The sequence below is a fragment of the Saccopteryx leptura genome, chromosome 2 (assembly GCF_036850995.1).
Source record: "Saccopteryx leptura isolate mSacLep1 chromosome 2, mSacLep1_pri_phased_curated, whole genome shotgun sequence".
NCBI lineage: Eukaryota > Metazoa > Chordata > Mammalia > Chiroptera > Emballonuridae > Saccopteryx > Saccopteryx leptura.
The window spans coordinates 265609485-265625561 of NC_089504.1; the positions used below are offsets into that span (position 1 = coordinate 265609485).

The 16077-nt window shown below is 46.4% G+C and overlaps 2 protein-coding genes across 3 annotated transcripts in view; one reads left to right on the forward strand and one right to left on the reverse strand.

Annotated features, from left to right (window-relative positions):
- The window catches only part of LAMC2 (laminin subunit gamma 2), a 70430-nt gene extending 66401 nt beyond the window's left edge, over positions 1–4029 (forward strand). For both annotated transcript variants that reach the window (XM_066361695.1, XM_066361696.1), the window contains one exon: positions 2335–4029. In XM_066361695.1, the coding sequence (XP_066217792.1) occupies positions 2335–2588 (254 nt within the window). In that variant the 3' untranslated portion in view covers positions 2589–4029. The remainder of the gene's footprint in view (positions 1–2334) is intronic.
- A 3593-nt stretch (positions 4030–7622) lies between these two features.
- NMNAT2 (nicotinamide nucleotide adenylyltransferase 2) overlaps positions 7623–16077 on the reverse strand; it is a 128790-nt gene continuing 120335 nt past the window's right edge. The window contains exons 9-11 of the mRNA XM_066361699.1: positions 13531–13632; positions 13366–13433; positions 7623–12327 (exon numbers count right to left, since the gene is read on the reverse strand). Of these exons, the coding sequence (XP_066217796.1) occupies positions 12225–12327; positions 13366–13433; positions 13531–13632 (273 nt within the window). The 3' untranslated portion in view covers positions 7623–12224. The remainder of the gene's footprint in view (positions 12328–13365; positions 13434–13530; positions 13633–16077) is intronic.

A 16077-nucleotide genomic window follows, 5' to 3' on the forward strand; every position in this document is an offset into this window, starting at 1 on the left:
AGAGATGCAAAGGTGCTTGGTCCATGGGATACTGCAAAATTTTAGGACAAAATAGCTTAGATGGCACAGGTGGCAGCAACGGAGTCTTCCACACAGAATCCCTCTGAAAGAGCAGCAACTTGCAGTAGACTTCAGGCTTTAGGGAGAGCTGCTCTCAGGCCCCGAGCTGGCCTGTGTGAGCAAGCTTGGACCACAGCTGACAAGGAGCGAGGTATTGGGTCATGGACTCCAGCTACATTCCAAAAAGGCTTGGTTCTGCTTTTTTAGTTCAACAGCACTATTTTAAGACCTGATTTTTCTGTGGAGTATCAGCACTCCAAGAGACCAATACTGTCTGTGTTGTTACCCTAATGAGTCTGCTTTGTGATCCATTGAGCGCCTAAGTGTAAAGTGACCATTCAGTTGAGATTTTTGCAGCTTTGTTGAGTGTTCTAAAAAATCGTAATGAGCCCTGGTCAGTTGGCTCACTGGTAGAGCATGTGGAAGTCTCGGGTTCAATTATCAGTCAGAGCACACAGGAGAAGTGCCCATCTGCTTCTCCACCCCTCCCCCTCTCCTTCCTCTCTGTCTCTCTCTTCCCCTTCTGCAACCAAGGCTCCATTGGAGCAAAGTTGGCCCGGGCGCTGAGGATGGCTCCATGGCCTCTGCCTCAGGTACTAGGATGGCTTCGGTCACAGTGGAGCAATACCCCAGATGGGCAGAGCATCACCCCCTAGTGGGCATGCTGGGTGGATCCCGGTCAGGCACATGCAGGAGTCTGTTTGCCTCCCCATTTCTCACTTAGGAAAAACACACACAAAAAAATCACAATGAAACCAAGGTCATAGGGCCTTTAAAGAGAAAAGAAAGAATGAGGAGAGCAGGCTGGATGTGGAGTATTAAACACTCACTATGTGCCAGGCAGCTGTCTGTGTGGTATAATATCAGTTAAGTTTTTTTTTTTTTTCAGAGAGAGAGAGAGGGATAGGCAGGGACAGACAGACAGGAATGGAGAGAGATGAGAAGCATCAATCATTAGTTTTTCATTGCACGTTGCAACACCTTAGTTGTTCATTCATTGCTTTCTCATACGTGCCTTGACCGCGGGCCTTCAGCAGACCGAGTAACCCCTTGCTGGAACCAGCAACCTTGGGTTCAAGCTGGTGGGCTTTTTGCTCAAACCAGATGAGCCCGCGCTCAATCTGACGACCTCGGGGTCTCGAACCTGGGTCCTCTGCATCCCAGTCCAATGCTCTATCCATTACGCCACCGCCTGGTCAGGCATCAGTTAAGTCTTTTTAAGGTCCTATGAGGTGGGTTTTGTTGTCTTTATTATTTTATTTCACAGAGGTATAAACTGAGGCTTGCAGAGGTTAATAATGTCCCCAGATCACCTTGCGGAGGCAGTGTTCAAGCCGGGTCTTTTGTCTCCAGCTCTCCTGTTGCTTTGGAGAAGGCATGTGACTCCCCATGGACAGACTTATTCTGTCCCCAGGCTTTCTTACCTTTCTCTGCATGTCACAGGGCCCCAGATGCGTGATTTCTCCCCCGCCCCCCAGGTGAAGGATTGGTCTGTTTTGTACGGTGTTGTGTCTATTCTATTAGCTCTCTTCAGTCCCGGAACAGCAGTATATTAATTGCCCTAGGTATAATAAACTCATGCAGGCCACCTGACCTTGACTTTGAGTTGACCAAGGGGCCACTCAAATATAGTCAAACCAGATGAGTCTGGCCAGGCGCCCTGCGTGCTGATGTTCATTTTAGATTGCTTATGGGTGAAAACATCATACCTGAACGAATGTGACTACATTTCCTGTTAGAAATAAACCAGCATCTGGTGAGGTTCCCGCTGTTTCAGGCCAGAATGAAATCTTGCCTCATTTCCTAACAGCTGGAATCTATTCTCCAAATAGCAAAACATACCTTGGCCTCTTTGAGGCCTGAAGCCTGGCCAGTTGCTGAAGATCCTTCAATGGGAAACAGCAAGATATGGCCTGGGGGTGGCTGAGAAAGCATAATTTGGGGTTGATTCTGATCCTAGAATGAACTCAGCCGCCTGCGACCTTCAGCTCCCATGAACTGTTGACCCTAACATGAAAGAGAAAATCCAAGCTTCATGTAGCTTAACTGTAGAGCTCAGAGGCTTGAACTGGGCTGTTCACAACACAGTAATGAGGCTAGTGCTCTCGGGATTATTTCTGATTTAAAATAAGCCTTTAAAGTAAATGCACGGCATATTATTTGCTCCAGGCAGGTGAAGGAGGAATTAGTTAAGGGCACAGAAGGGCCCGTGTATGTCTAAGGAGATCTAACCCCAGCTCTTCCCTGTTAAACCTTTCTCATTCTGTCAAATAGATCAGCCTGGTAGTGTGGATGAAGAGGGGCTAATTTCACTGGAGCAGAAGCTTCTCAGAGCCAAGACTCAGATCAACAGCCAGCTGCGGCCTTTGATGTCAGAGCTGGAAGAGAGGGCGCGTCAGCAGAGGGGCCACCTCCACATGCTGGAGACAAGCATCGATGGGATTCTGGCTGACGTCAGAAACTTGGAGAACATCAGGGACAACCTGCCCCCGGGCTGCTACAACACCCAGGCTCTTGAGCAACAGTGAAGCTGCTATAGAGATCTCTCAACTGAGGGTCACGGGATCCAGACCTTGGGACTCAGGAGCTATCTCATGTGGCTGAGGGGGGATGTGGACATTTGAACATGTTGACTAGGCATGCTCAGATCAACTGAACTTGACCCCATCCCTGAGTCCTTGGCCTACACATGTCTCTTATTGCACCAATGTGATACTATTTGCTTCCTGATGCTGGGCAGCGAGGCAAATAGCATTGAGTAGGAGATCGATCAAGGACTCAGACCCCAAAGGATAACTGGATGGAAGGACAAAATGTACAAGCACAGGATTGCCTCAGAATAGCCATAAACCGAGTCCCGGAGTATGGACAAGCGCTGCTAGGTGATAGTCAGCTCATCCTTTGAGTGATGTGACCAAAGGAAAAGGTTTTATACTTTCTCTTATGCATAAAATTCTTCCTAATATCAGAACAGAGAGTGAAGCCCAGTCATACTGCAGCAGTAAAATACTGTTGACTCATCATGTTCAGTGTTCTTGATCAGAGATCCTTCCACGCCCCACCTGGTACGTACATGATATGCCACTTCCCGCTGGAAGGAGTACGCAGCGACGGAGCGCGGAGCTGCGAGGCTGGCCCGTGCGGAGCGATGGTGTCTGCTGCTCCCTGGTGTCTTCGAGCTCTTCTGGGCCCGAGGGTGGCATCCTTTCTCCTGATGATGCCGTGGCATCATCCTAACAGCATTTCCCACTAGCAAAGCAAACATTGGGAATTCACTTTGGGGTTTCAAAGTGATAGAAAAGTGTAGCTTAGGCATTGAAAAAGGTACAGTATTATTATTTAGATTTATTAGTCCTAACTCACTCCCACTTTTCAAACATTAAAAATTATTCACACCTGTGTGTTTCATCTCATTCTCTCTCTCCCTACTGCAGAGAATGTTCATTCTCACACTTCATCCTTCCATTCATTCATCTATCCATCCATCCTTCCAACATTTATTTATTATGTCCTTTGTGCCAGGGGCTGGGGTACCATGGTGACATAGTCTCTGCCCTCATAGAGTTGATTGTCTAGTGAGGAAGACAAACATTAAAAAATAAATAAATAAATAAATTTGAACATACAAATCTTGTTCATCACAGGTGGTGTTTGTTGCAGCAACGCCCTGGTTTGTAGCGTCTTTTCTCAACAGAACATGTGTCGCAAGACACTCCCATGGGGGCACTTGGGTTTTGGCAAAGCTGAGATGGCTCTGGGTTGTACACAGGTCCGCATTCCAGCTGTCACTCTGCCCCTTTCCACAGCCGATTGCAACAGCCTGTTGAGTCACGACAACCGCAGTGGGAATTGCTGGGAATACCAGAGACATGTACTTCCACCCTGGCTAGGAAGACTCGGGTACTGTTTCACCTCTGTATGTCCTTGGCTTTTCATGAACATGGTTTCAATAAAGAATAATTCTTAGGCGCCTATGGTCAGTTTCTGATTTGTTAAACTCCAAGCCTGAGCTGGAGGTCCTGAAACAATAGGAACCAAAATGCCACTGAGAGAGCAAGGAGTCCCGGAGTTAGAACCCTTCATTCCTGTTATTGAGCAACTTGTCTGGCCCTTTCCAACCATGAGAGTATTCCGTGAGGTTGAACTGGTGCTATCTCCTACGCATGAAGAAGGATTTATTTCTGGAACACCCTAAGCAAGGTGGGGATTATTAGGAATATTTTTGGTGTTTTTTTTTATTTTTTATCAGCTATAAAATAAAGATAAAATCAGTAGCTTGTGGTACGTTGCCCATGCTTTCTAATAAATTAAAATATAATAAATTATCCTGAACTGGCCAGCTACCCAAGTGGCTGAGGAAAGGATTCTTCTCCCATCCACATTGACCCTCCCCACCTGCCAAACACTGACAGGTCTTATCACTTTGCTTTACCATTGGTGGAAGTGAATTTATAGTCCTGTTTTGGTGTACTCACATATTCTACAAATCTCTCACTTTAATTAACTAGTACCCAGAAAATGGAGGTGCATTACTTAGATTAGATTGACTATGGTATCCCATAGACCTACAAATGTGCATAACAAACACAAGAGAAGCTTTCTTCTTGCTCCCATAATGTGTTGAATGGAGAGAAAGTTGGCAGGGTTACCCTCCACGTAGTCATTCCAGAAGCCCTGCATTTACAACATGTGACTTTTAGAGTTTCCCTGGGAATCATCTCCCCTCCAGTGGGGGAAGGGAAAGGATGTGGGAAAGGATGACACATGGAAGGTTTCTGTGGGCCCGGTCTAGAAGGGGCTATAGATCACAGTCACATTTCCTGGTCTAGACCACATCTAACTTGCAAGGGGCCTAAGGAATATAGTCCCTTTGTAGGAAACCACTTCTCAGTGACAATTCTACACTAGGACAGGGGAGAAAGCATTGTTAGTGGTTGGCTTTCTGTCTCTGGGTTAGGGTTAGGGTTAGGGTTAGGGTTAGGGAACTTCATGAAGGATCGCATTAATTAATTACCAAGGTACATACAATCATAAAAGTATTCCTCAATGGGATAGGTTGTTAAGAAAATCATAAGACTGTCTTCTTCCCTGGGAAAAGACGGCAATGGAAAAGTGACTCATGAGACTCCCTTGGTTAAGAAATAATTCCTTCATTTCTGGGCTTCTGACAAGTTGTCCCTAAGAAGAGAAGAGCATGTGACTTAGGGATAGCATGACCCAGGACTTAGACCCTGTTACTAGTCTTGACTTGACCCCAAGAGATTTTACTTCGAATTTCTCATCACTATTTGTAGTGATTTTTAGAGAGATTTACTTCCAATTTCTTCATCACTATTTGTAATTTGTGGTGCAAACTTCCTTAGACTTCTCCTTTGAAAGTTTTCTGATTAATTGTGCTGATGGTAGGCAATTACATCATCATCCACTTTGACTCAGGGGGATTTCTGTGTGGAGACGGGAATAGAAATGAAACTGCCCATAGACTAGAACTTCTTAGCAGATGTGTGTCTGCTCTTATCCCAGGATGCGGTTTCCTTTCAGTGCTCTTGGGAGGCTGGAGAAAAGGGTACGAAAATACTCGGTGATGTCCAATGTTTGGACCAAGTCTCAAGGACCAAGAATATGTTTATCGTGTCTTCTTTTAATGTTTTGCGTGATCGTGAGAATGTTATGGGTTCTTGCTGTGGTTCAGTTTTCCCACCTGGAAAGCAGAGATTAGATTTTTTTCTCTTTTTCTCTCTCTGCTTTGCTCTCCTCTGGGCTACATGAAACTTCCTAGGAAATCCCAAGATCTGAAACTTAACTTATGAGAAGAACTGTGTGCGTAACATAAATGATAACTCATTTTAGAATATATAATTTATAAATTTGTGAAAGTTAGCATATTAAGCCAGTGTTTATACCTTAGTTTAAACAAACTCTCATTGCTATATACTTTCAGGACAGAGGAAAAAAAAACTGTTTAGCTTTGTGCCAAAGTAGCAAACATAAATACAAGTAATCAATTTATAAGGCATATCAAACATCATTATCCTGTGCCACCAAACCCACACGGATACACACAAAGCCTACTAATTTCAATTTTCAACAAACAAACAGACAAAAATACTAAGAACTAAAATGATTTTATAAGAAAAAAACCACAACTAATCTGACAAGTTGCTAAGCCTTCAATGAGCTGGCCTATCGAGAAATTGCTATTTCATCTTCTGAATCATGACTAGTATCAGCTAATGATAACCACTATTTAGAACTAAACCAATACATAATGTATGCTATAACTAAAAATGATCCAAGAATTAAGGATTGAACAATTAACAAATTATTCATTTTTTGCTTTTTTACATTGCCCAAACAATGGGTGAGTTTAATCATTTCTCTTAATTAAGAACTCCTATGCCAAAAAACTTATTTTTCATTTCAGAAGTATATTTTTATTCCATAAAGAACTAATTTCGCCCTGGCCGGTTGGCTCAGTGGTAGAGCGTTGGCCCGGCGTGCGGAGGTCCCGGGTTCGATTCCCGACCAGGGCACATAGGAGAGGTGCTCATCTGCTTCTCCACTCCTCCCCCTCTCCTTCCTCTCTCTCTCTTCCCCTCCCGCAGTGAGGCTCCATTGGAGTAAAGATGGCCCGGGCGCTGGGGATGGCTCCTTGGCCTCTGCCCCAGGCGCTAGAGTGGCTCTGGTCGCAACAGAGCGACGCCCCGGAGGGGCAGAGCATCGCCCCCTCGAGGGCAGAGCGTTGCCCCCTGGTGGACATACCAGGTGGATCCCGGTCGGGCACATGCGGGAGTCTGTCTGACTGTCTCTCCCCATTTCCAGCTTCAGAAAAATACAAAAAACAAACAAACAAACAAAAAAAACGAACTAATTTCATTGAGGGGCCAAAGCTAACCAATAGCAGACTATGCAGATTAGGTAAAAGCTGAGATTTGATTTTTTTGTGACTGAGAAAACTGAGGCACAATTCACAAAATTGCTAATTATTCTTCCCTGCTTATGATTCTTTTTTTTTTTTTTTTTCAGAGAGAGAGAGTCAGAGAGAGGGATAGATAGGGACAGATAGGAATGGAAGGAGATGAGAAGCATCAATCATCAGTTTTTCGTTGTGACACCTTAGTTGTTCATTGATTGCTTTCTCATATGTGCCTTGACTGTGGGCCTTCAGCAGATTGAGTAACCCCTTGCTCGAGCCAGCGACCTTGGGTCCAAGCTGGTGAGCTTTTGCTCAAACTAGATGAGCCCGCGCTCAAGCTGGTGACCTCGGGTCGAACCTGGGTCCTCCGCATCCCAGTCTAACTGTCTATCCACTGCACCACCGCCTGGTCAGGCCCCTGCTTATGATTCTTGAGTGTTGTTATATACTTTTGTATTACACATGTGACATCAGCTAAACCAGGCAGAAAATCTGCTCTAAGAACATTTTTACAGCTGTTGCCTCCTGTAGAATAAAACTATGAAGAAGAGATTAATTCTGCAACCCACAGAGAAGATTCTAGACCAAGACATGAGACTCTATTATCATTGTCTTATTTATTAACATAATTGAAACATATTGCTGATAAAACTTTCGTCTGGGACTAGTCTAAGCAACAAAATTGTACTGAAAAGATTCCACTGTCAAATGGTGTTGCAACTCGAATGTAGTTTTTATGAATGAATTGGTTTCCATAAAAGCAAATCTTACTCTTAAAATGGCAGATTCAGTGACCAAAAAGTGATTCAAAAAAGGCTTCCCCCTCCGCATACCAATCCTCGAGACCTTCTGGATCAAGCTGAGTTCTGGGATCTGGGAGTGAGGAGGGAAAGAGTATAACTCAGTCTTAACCAAGTGGAACAGGTTAATAGGACACCCCAAACTTACAAGACAAAGAAACCACGAATTGAGTTTACAGAGCAGCCATAGGAAGGTGCAGACTGGATGAATTCAACAAAGCATCTTCATCATCATTACCCCAATGCTATTCCTAAGGTGTCCTGATTGGATGAGCTACACAATTGATCCCTGTTTCCATCCTTCCCATCTCCTCTGTTGGCACTTCCTGCAGTGGCCACGGGCGAGAATCCTGAGCTTTCCATAGCCCGCTAAGTGATTTTTGCATCACTCTTTTGATGACTAAAATTTAACATGCTACTCTGTCTTAGTCCACTAATGTGTGTGGGGGAGGGAGGGGGGAGAGTAAATTTGGGCTGTTCAGATACAAGCTGTTTTTGCCTGCAATTCTCTGCCTTTCACTATAGATTGATTATCTAGTCTCACTTTCTACCTAATTAGAACAGCAAGTTCTTTTATTCTCTCTGAGCACTGGAACACGAGGCCAGAGGCCATGGGGAAAAGGTGGGCCACGCAGAGACGGAGAACAGTCTCTAGAAGCTCTAGCTCTGGGTTTCAGGCACTTCAGGAAGAGACTTCGCTCCCCTGTTCCTATGTACATTCAAGGGAAATGAAAGCCAGAGAGGCTGCCTGGGGGTGGGGGATGGTGAATGAGGTACCAGCTAGTACCCTTTCTTCAGCAGAGGGTAGTTCCTTGAGGAGACAGTCCTCGAGACAAAGGGTTTCCTTCCCGCCTGTTCTTACTTACATCAACCATTTTCAGAAAAATGGGAGACATGTTTTTCATTGGTAGACAGAGAACACGGCTGTGATCACTCAGCCATGCCTCTCTCACAGACCTGCACCATCCCAGCCTCTGGTGGGACCTTGGAGGAAGGAGCAGGACCCCAGAGGGGATGTCAGGGCCTAGAGGTCAGCCTACCGGCACCTGGGGCGCTACTCAAACTCTGAATTACTACAGGTCATGGCTACAACGTCCTGCCCTGGATGGAGAGAGGAGCTCTGACCTCCCCCTAGCAGATGAAGAATAGGGCAGAATGAGGAATGGGCCTTTCTACCCAGAAGGAGATTGACTTTTCCTTGTATGAAAAGAAAACTATTGTAACACGATCCCTGTGATGTAGCAAGATAAGACCCGCCCCATTTTATTCCTAGAAATCTACTTCTATTGCCCCTGTTTTTCTCCATAGTTCATCTCCTCTCTGTTCTATGGGCCCTCCCACACCTACACTGAATCACAGAGCAGCCCAGCTCTCATTTATGGGTTGTGGACTAAACGGAGCTTGACCACAGAGTCCAGCAGAGTAATAGAAGGGACCAAGGATACTCCAGTTATCTTGTCTTTGTTGGATCTGCTCATGGGGATCCTCCTAAGAAACTATCCATAAACTCCATATCCTCAAGGATGCCATGTTCTCGCAGAAATCTCCCTGTTTTCCTTTGTTTTTTTTGCCTAGAGCAGTCGTCGGCAAACTCATTAGTCAACAGAACCAAATGTCAACAGTACGATTGAAATTTCTTTTGAGAGCCAAATTTTTTAAAACCTAAACTATATAGGTAGGTACATTCCTTATCGAGGTAGTGCCCGCACATGGTATTTTGTGGAAGAGCCACACTCAAAGAGTCACATGTAGCTAGCGAGCCGTAGTTTGCCAACCAGGAGCTAGACCAGGGGTCCCCAAACTTTTTACACAGGGGGCCAGTTCACTGTCCCTCAGACCATTGGAGGGCCGGACTATAAAAAAAAAACTATGAACAAATCCCTATGCACACTGCACATATCTTATTTTAAAGTAAAAAAAAACAAAAACGGGAACAAATACAATATTTAAAATAAAGAACAAGTAAATTTAAATCAACAAACTGACCAGTATTTCAATGGGAACTATGCTCCTCTCACTGACCACCAATGAAAGAGGTGCCCCTTCTGGAAGTGCGGCGGGGGCCGGATAAATGGCCTCAGGGGGCCGCATGCGGCCCACAGGCCGTAGTTTGGGGACCCCTGAACTAGACAAAGGCTCTTTTGTCTTTCTCCCCCCAACACTAGCATCATCTTGAGCATTCTGGGTCTTTCTTAGCCTTCCACAAATCGATCCATGGGTTTCTAGAATTTCCTCCAAACTGTTGGGATTTCTTAGTTTCTAAGGGAAACCTAGCTACAGCCTTCCTCACCGTCCCATTTCCCCCCAGGACTATCCTATACAAAGCCATGTATAGCAAGCACCTGGGTCAGACATAATTTAAGACAAAGATGCCAGGTAACGGCTGAGAAGAGTAGAAACCACACGTTACCTGGTTAAGATCGTGGGAACCAGAGGGGCGGAGGCCATGTGGTGTGATAACCTAAGGGTCAGAGAAACAATATCCTTTTGCCAGATGCTATAGTTGCTGTGTGACTTGAGACCAAGTGTGTTTTAATTCAGGGGCTCTCTGCAGGCTCATCGTTTAAGGGAGAATCAACTAATCTCTAAAGTTTTTTTCATTCGTGAATCCATGCTCCTTAGCCAAACACTGAGACCCAAGCATAGGCTCTCCCTTCCCTCCTCTGGAGATGACTTCCATAATTCAGGAGGAATAACACCCTTCTGATGCTACTCTGCCATGTCTTCTGCTGAGTCCAGCTCCTTCTCTGGAGGCTACTGAAGGATGTTGCAGGGGTGAAGTGTGTGGCGAAGACCATTGCTCCTGGTGTCTTATTTCACCCAACCCTTTCTGGGCCACAGCTGGTGCTAGATTTTGATAAAATTGTCCAGCTGCTCAGGGACCATTCCTCAAAGACAACCAGAAACCCAAGAACCAGAGACTGGATGAGACACAGAGCATGACAGAATAGTTAGTTTCCTTTCGGCTCTCCAAGGAGGTCATGCCTGGGGTCTGAACAACTAGAAGAGAGGCTGTCAGTACTGTTTCCAGGGGCAGCAGAGGAAGGCGGGAAATGGGGGAGAAAAGGGGTGAAACGGTGGAGGGGTCTCGATGTCCCTCACAACCTGATCTCTGTTCTGGGAGCTCACTCCTCAGCCAGGCTGATCTTAGCAGGTGATGACAATGGTTGTCGGGCTCGGCCAGAGGTAAGACCAGCCTCAGAAACAAGGCCAAGGCACTGCTTCTCGAGAAGGAATCGGCTTTGGCCACTGCCTGTGTTACCGCAGCTCGATGGGTGGGGATCACCAGTTCCCACCAGGGCAACAAACTGCTTTCTCCTACGTCATCCTGGACTCCCATTATGACACAGACATGCCCCAGCCAAACAGGCAATAAATAATGGCAATTAGCAAAGATCTCCAGGGATGAGTGAATTCCTAGCATGTTTTACTGCAGAAATGACCACATGATTAGCACTTGGCCTTGCAAATGTGATCCTTCTCAGATGCAGGAATGTAGCTAAATACAGCCCCCCAGGTCTTAGACAGGGATCGAAGGGTCCTTGGGAATACCTGGGCTGGCAGCACACCTACACTCTGCCATCAGTCACAGCCCAAAGAAGTAAGCATACAGATGCCACCAGGAAATGGGGATGGACTGCTTCTGTGGGAGCCTAGGTCAAGAGCCTCCGGGAAATGGGCTTCTGAAACTAGGAAATGGACCCACATTCTTCTAAGAAACCCTCCTGTTCCCAGACTTGCCTCCCAGGTTTTCAAACTTGAAAGTCTACACTCTTGACCCCAGAATGTTGTTGTTGTGGGTAGGCGGGGGTGTCGGGAAAGTGGAGGTGGCCTCCTTCACTGGGTATGGCCCTCACTGCCCTGAGGCTGGCCAGTGCCCTATCCCGGGAAGTGATTCCACGGAATGCATCAAGACTTCAAACAGAAAGAACCACAGATGCTGATGCCATCCAAGTTCTATGAGGCGTGAACAATAAAAATCAAAACAACACAAAACAACCAACTAACCAACCAAACAAACAAACAAAAAAAAACAGAAAAAAACAATAGCCCTTTGTGGTAAAGGGCATGCTGGGAAGGCAAGAGCCAGAGCCGCCTCCCCAGAGCATGCTGGGAGGATGGGCACCAGAGCCACTCTCTAGAGCATGCTGGGAGATGGATACCAGCACATCTCCAAGGACTGCACTTCCCCCCAACTCCCACCCCTATTCCCTCACCCACCCCTAAACCGAACACGAGGGGAAAGTTTGTCCAAAGATGACTGTGGAACGAGGGACGCCGTGGTTCTCTGCGGGTCCCCACACTGTGGGGGGTTGAGTCAGCGAAAGGGGAGAACAGTCAAGAGGAGGAGATGGAGAAACAGAGGCAGGAGAGAAACAGGGGACTGACAGACTGGAGGGGCCGAGTGTTGGCGGAGGACAGTGGAGGAGTAGGACGTCGAGTGGCCGCTAGCCCGAGGCGTTGATGTACAGCTGGCTCTTGAGAATGTAGTCGATGACCGGCTGGGACAGGTAGTCCACGACGTGGCCATCCCCATGCTGCAGGGCCAGCCTGGATGAGAAGAGGTAGTAATCAGATGAACATCCTTCCTGGAAGCAAGGCAGGAGGGCTGATCTGCCCACTCTCTTTTGGAGCAAAAGGTTTACCCAGTGCCTCATTCCCAGCCTTTGCTTAGGCTAAGTAAATGGAATCCTTATTTGGAAATGCCCTCCTGCCCCCACTATACCTCCCCCATCCTGGCTCTGCCACTTCCCAACTGAGGGACCTTGGGCAAGCTATTAAAGCCCGTCTATTTCTCAGCTTTCTCTTCTATCAAATGAGGGTAGTAACTATCTCAGTTATTACAAGGATTCAACAATTCATTATGAAAAGCACTTAGAACGGCCCAAGCACACAGTATGCATTTTAATGTTCACTATTCTTATCTCATTCCCTGTGTTACTCTGCAGCTATGGTCTTGTGAAAGCCAGTTGTACTGGGCTTCTCTCTTTCTTTCTTTTTTTTAGGGACAGAAAGACAGGAAGAGAAGAGAGATGAGAAACATCAATTCTTTGATGCAACACCTTAGTTGTTCATTGATTGCTTTCTCATATGTGCCTTGACTGGGGGGCTCTAGTCAAACCAGTGACCCCTTACTCAAGCCAGTGACCTTGGGCTCAAGCCAGTGACCTTGGGCTTCAAGCCAGTGGCCATTAGACTCAAACCAGTGACCATGGGGTCATGTCTCTGATCCCACGCTCAAGCCAGCAACCCCACACTCAAGCTAGTGAGTGCACACTCAAGCCAGTGACCTCAGGGTTTCGAACCTGGGTCCTCTGTGTACCAGGCCAATTCTCTATCCACTGTGCCACCACCTGGTCAGGCTCACTGGAGTTCTTATGATTGACCATTTGCTTTCTTTTTCTACAGGAGCCTGACAGAGAAGAAGGTGCCCTTCTCTGGGGCCCTTCTCACAAGCCTGAGGGGCTATGGAGGGATGGCACCAGCAGGTAGAAAAGGGGCCAGTGATACTCTGGTTCCTGTACAGCTTTGCTCTCACTTTGGTCTGGTCACTTTCCATTCTCTGCTCATGTGATGAGTCAAACGTACCTGCTCTTGGTTGAGCTGACAACAGACATGGGATGATTGATGTCATCCTTCACCACCAGGATGTTGTTCTGGGGACAGAGCAGAGAGAGGAGATTGCCAGCCCCCAGGTCTCTCCAAGAAGGGCCACATCTCAGAGCTACACCACCAGGGAGATGGAGAACTCACTCTGTATTTGCGGAGTATTGAGGAGTGATTCATGATTCGGTCTGTGTCGGCTGCATCCCGGGGCACCACCACGATCCCAAAGTCCCCAACAATTACTTCCATCTGAAAGAGAGAGAGAGAGAGCACTTTTGTGAGATCATGAACCCAAACCCCTACCAAGCAGCTACTTAGAGGGTGGAGCTATGGTCTGTGTGGAACCTTAAGCTTTAGTCCTGCACTTGCCTTCTCGCTACATTGATCAGCTCCTTCAAGTAACAACCATAACAGTGTTTGTAGAGTTAGTGAGAACTTTGCCTAGCACACAGAAGTTGCTTAATAAATACCTCTAGACTGAATGAATAAACGTGCTTCTGCATGTCTGGGCAAGATCTCTCTGATTCCTGAGGCTCCTGTTGAGTTCATAATGCTGAAGAATAGCATGAATGGCATATAGTCCTTGCATGTGGACAGCCTGTGGCAACACGCATCCTGTAGTCCAGCAAGGAAAACCCCAGCCCCCTGATGGGCTACTGAGAGGGACTGGGATGCTCCCCTGCCCACCCACATCAAAGCTGCTGTGGGTCTTGGGGACAGTGAAGAGCTTATAGCCCTGGCCAATTAGTTCAGGGGGTTAGAGCATCATCCCAAAACACCAAGGTTGCAGGTTCAGTCCTTGGACAGGGCACATACAGAAAGTGACCAGTGAACTTACAACTAAGTAAGACAACAACCAAATGCTTCCCTCTATTTTTCTAACCCCTTCTGTCTCTTTAAAATCAATCAGTAAAAAAGAGTGTGTAATGCATCAGTGTTGCAGAGGAAGTGGTAGCAGGAAGAGTGTAAGAGGGTCACTTCTGAGATCAGCCTCTGGTAGGAACTCGCTGCCAGAATGAGAAATGACGTCTTTTCATTAGAAAAATAACCTTTTCCATTTTTCCTGATTATAGACAGAATACAAGCTTGGGAAATTCAGGAGAGAAATCAATCAGAACCAAGCCCCACAGATAACCACCAACAGAACCACAGTATATTCCTGTCCAGTGTTTTCCTTTCTACAAACAAGTGTGTATCTCCACAATTGGATTAAACTGAAAAAATAAATGATTTTACCTGCATTTTTTTTTTTTTTGTATTTTTCTGAAGCTGGAAACGGGGAGAGACAGTCAGACAGACTCCCGCATGTGCCCACCGGGATCCACCCCGCACACCCACCAGGGGCGACGCTCTGCTGCGACCAGAGCCAGCCACTCTAGCGCCTGGGGCAGAGGCCAAGGAGCCATCCCCAGCGCCCGGGCCATCTTTGCTCCAGTGGAGCCTTGGCTGCGGGAGGGGAAGAGAGAGACAGGGAGGAAGGAGGGGGCTGGGGGTGGAGAAGCAAATGGGCGCTTCTCCTATGTGCCCTGGCTGGGAATCGAACCCAGGTCCCCCGCACGCCAGGCCAACGCTCTACCGCTGAGCCAACCGGCCCAGGCCTACCTGCATTTTTTATTTAACATTATATTGTGAGCATTTTCTCACATCATTAAAGTTTTTTGAAAAGATTGTTTTAGCAATCTGTGTACTTAATTATCAGTCTGTGCTATGATGTAACATGATACAGTACATCAATCTTTTTTTTTTTTAAAGATTTTATTTATTCATTATAGAGAGGGGAGAGAGAGAGAGAGAGAAGGGTGGAGGAGCAGGAAGCATCAACTCCCATATGTGCCTTGACCAGGTAAGCCCAGTGTTTAGAACCGGCAACCTCAGCATTTCCAGGATGACGCTTTATCCACTGCGCCACCACAGGTCAGGCCATCAATCTTGTATTATAGAAAGTGTGCAGTGCCTTCTGGTTTTTTGCAATTATATATCACACTTTGCTGAAGGTCTTTATACATAAATCTCCTACTGATTATTCTTCTGATTATTTCTTTAGAATAAGAAGTAAAAATAATTAGATGAAAGGATATGACTGGACATATTTCAAGCTCTTGAGACATATTAACAAGCTGCTTTCTGGAAACTCGTGCCAATTTTTATTTTCAAAGAGCCTGAAAGTGATGGCACTTAGAGACTTGGGTCTAGCCTGGAGACATTACTGTTTAGATCTTGCCAATTAAGAATCCCAGATTGGGGGGTAGGGGCAGGGAGCGGAGGCAGGCTGCTTCTAAGCAGGGCAGCTCATTGAGCAAGACCTTGGTTTGACAGCAAGGGATCCAGGTTTCGCCTCACAATTCTCCAAACTAGTGACACAAACAGACATTAGGGAGCACTGTGGGAGATTCTCTACCAGAGGATTTCTGTACTAGCAGAACTCCACGGCTAAGTCAGATTCACTGATTGTGTTTGTGCGCATGCAGGCATGTACATGTGCCCTTGGGCGTTTTCATTCACTTTCCTCTGTTTCTGCCATTACTTACAACAGGAGCTTGAGTTGCAACTGGAGTTCTGATGTTGCTGAAATAAAAAGTCAGGTGAAGGTGCCCGAGGAGAGAAGTTAAAGGTAGGTATAGAATGTCAGAACTTCCATCAGATTGTGCCAATTGGAAAATCAGAGCATTGCACAACACGCTGCACCGATTGGTG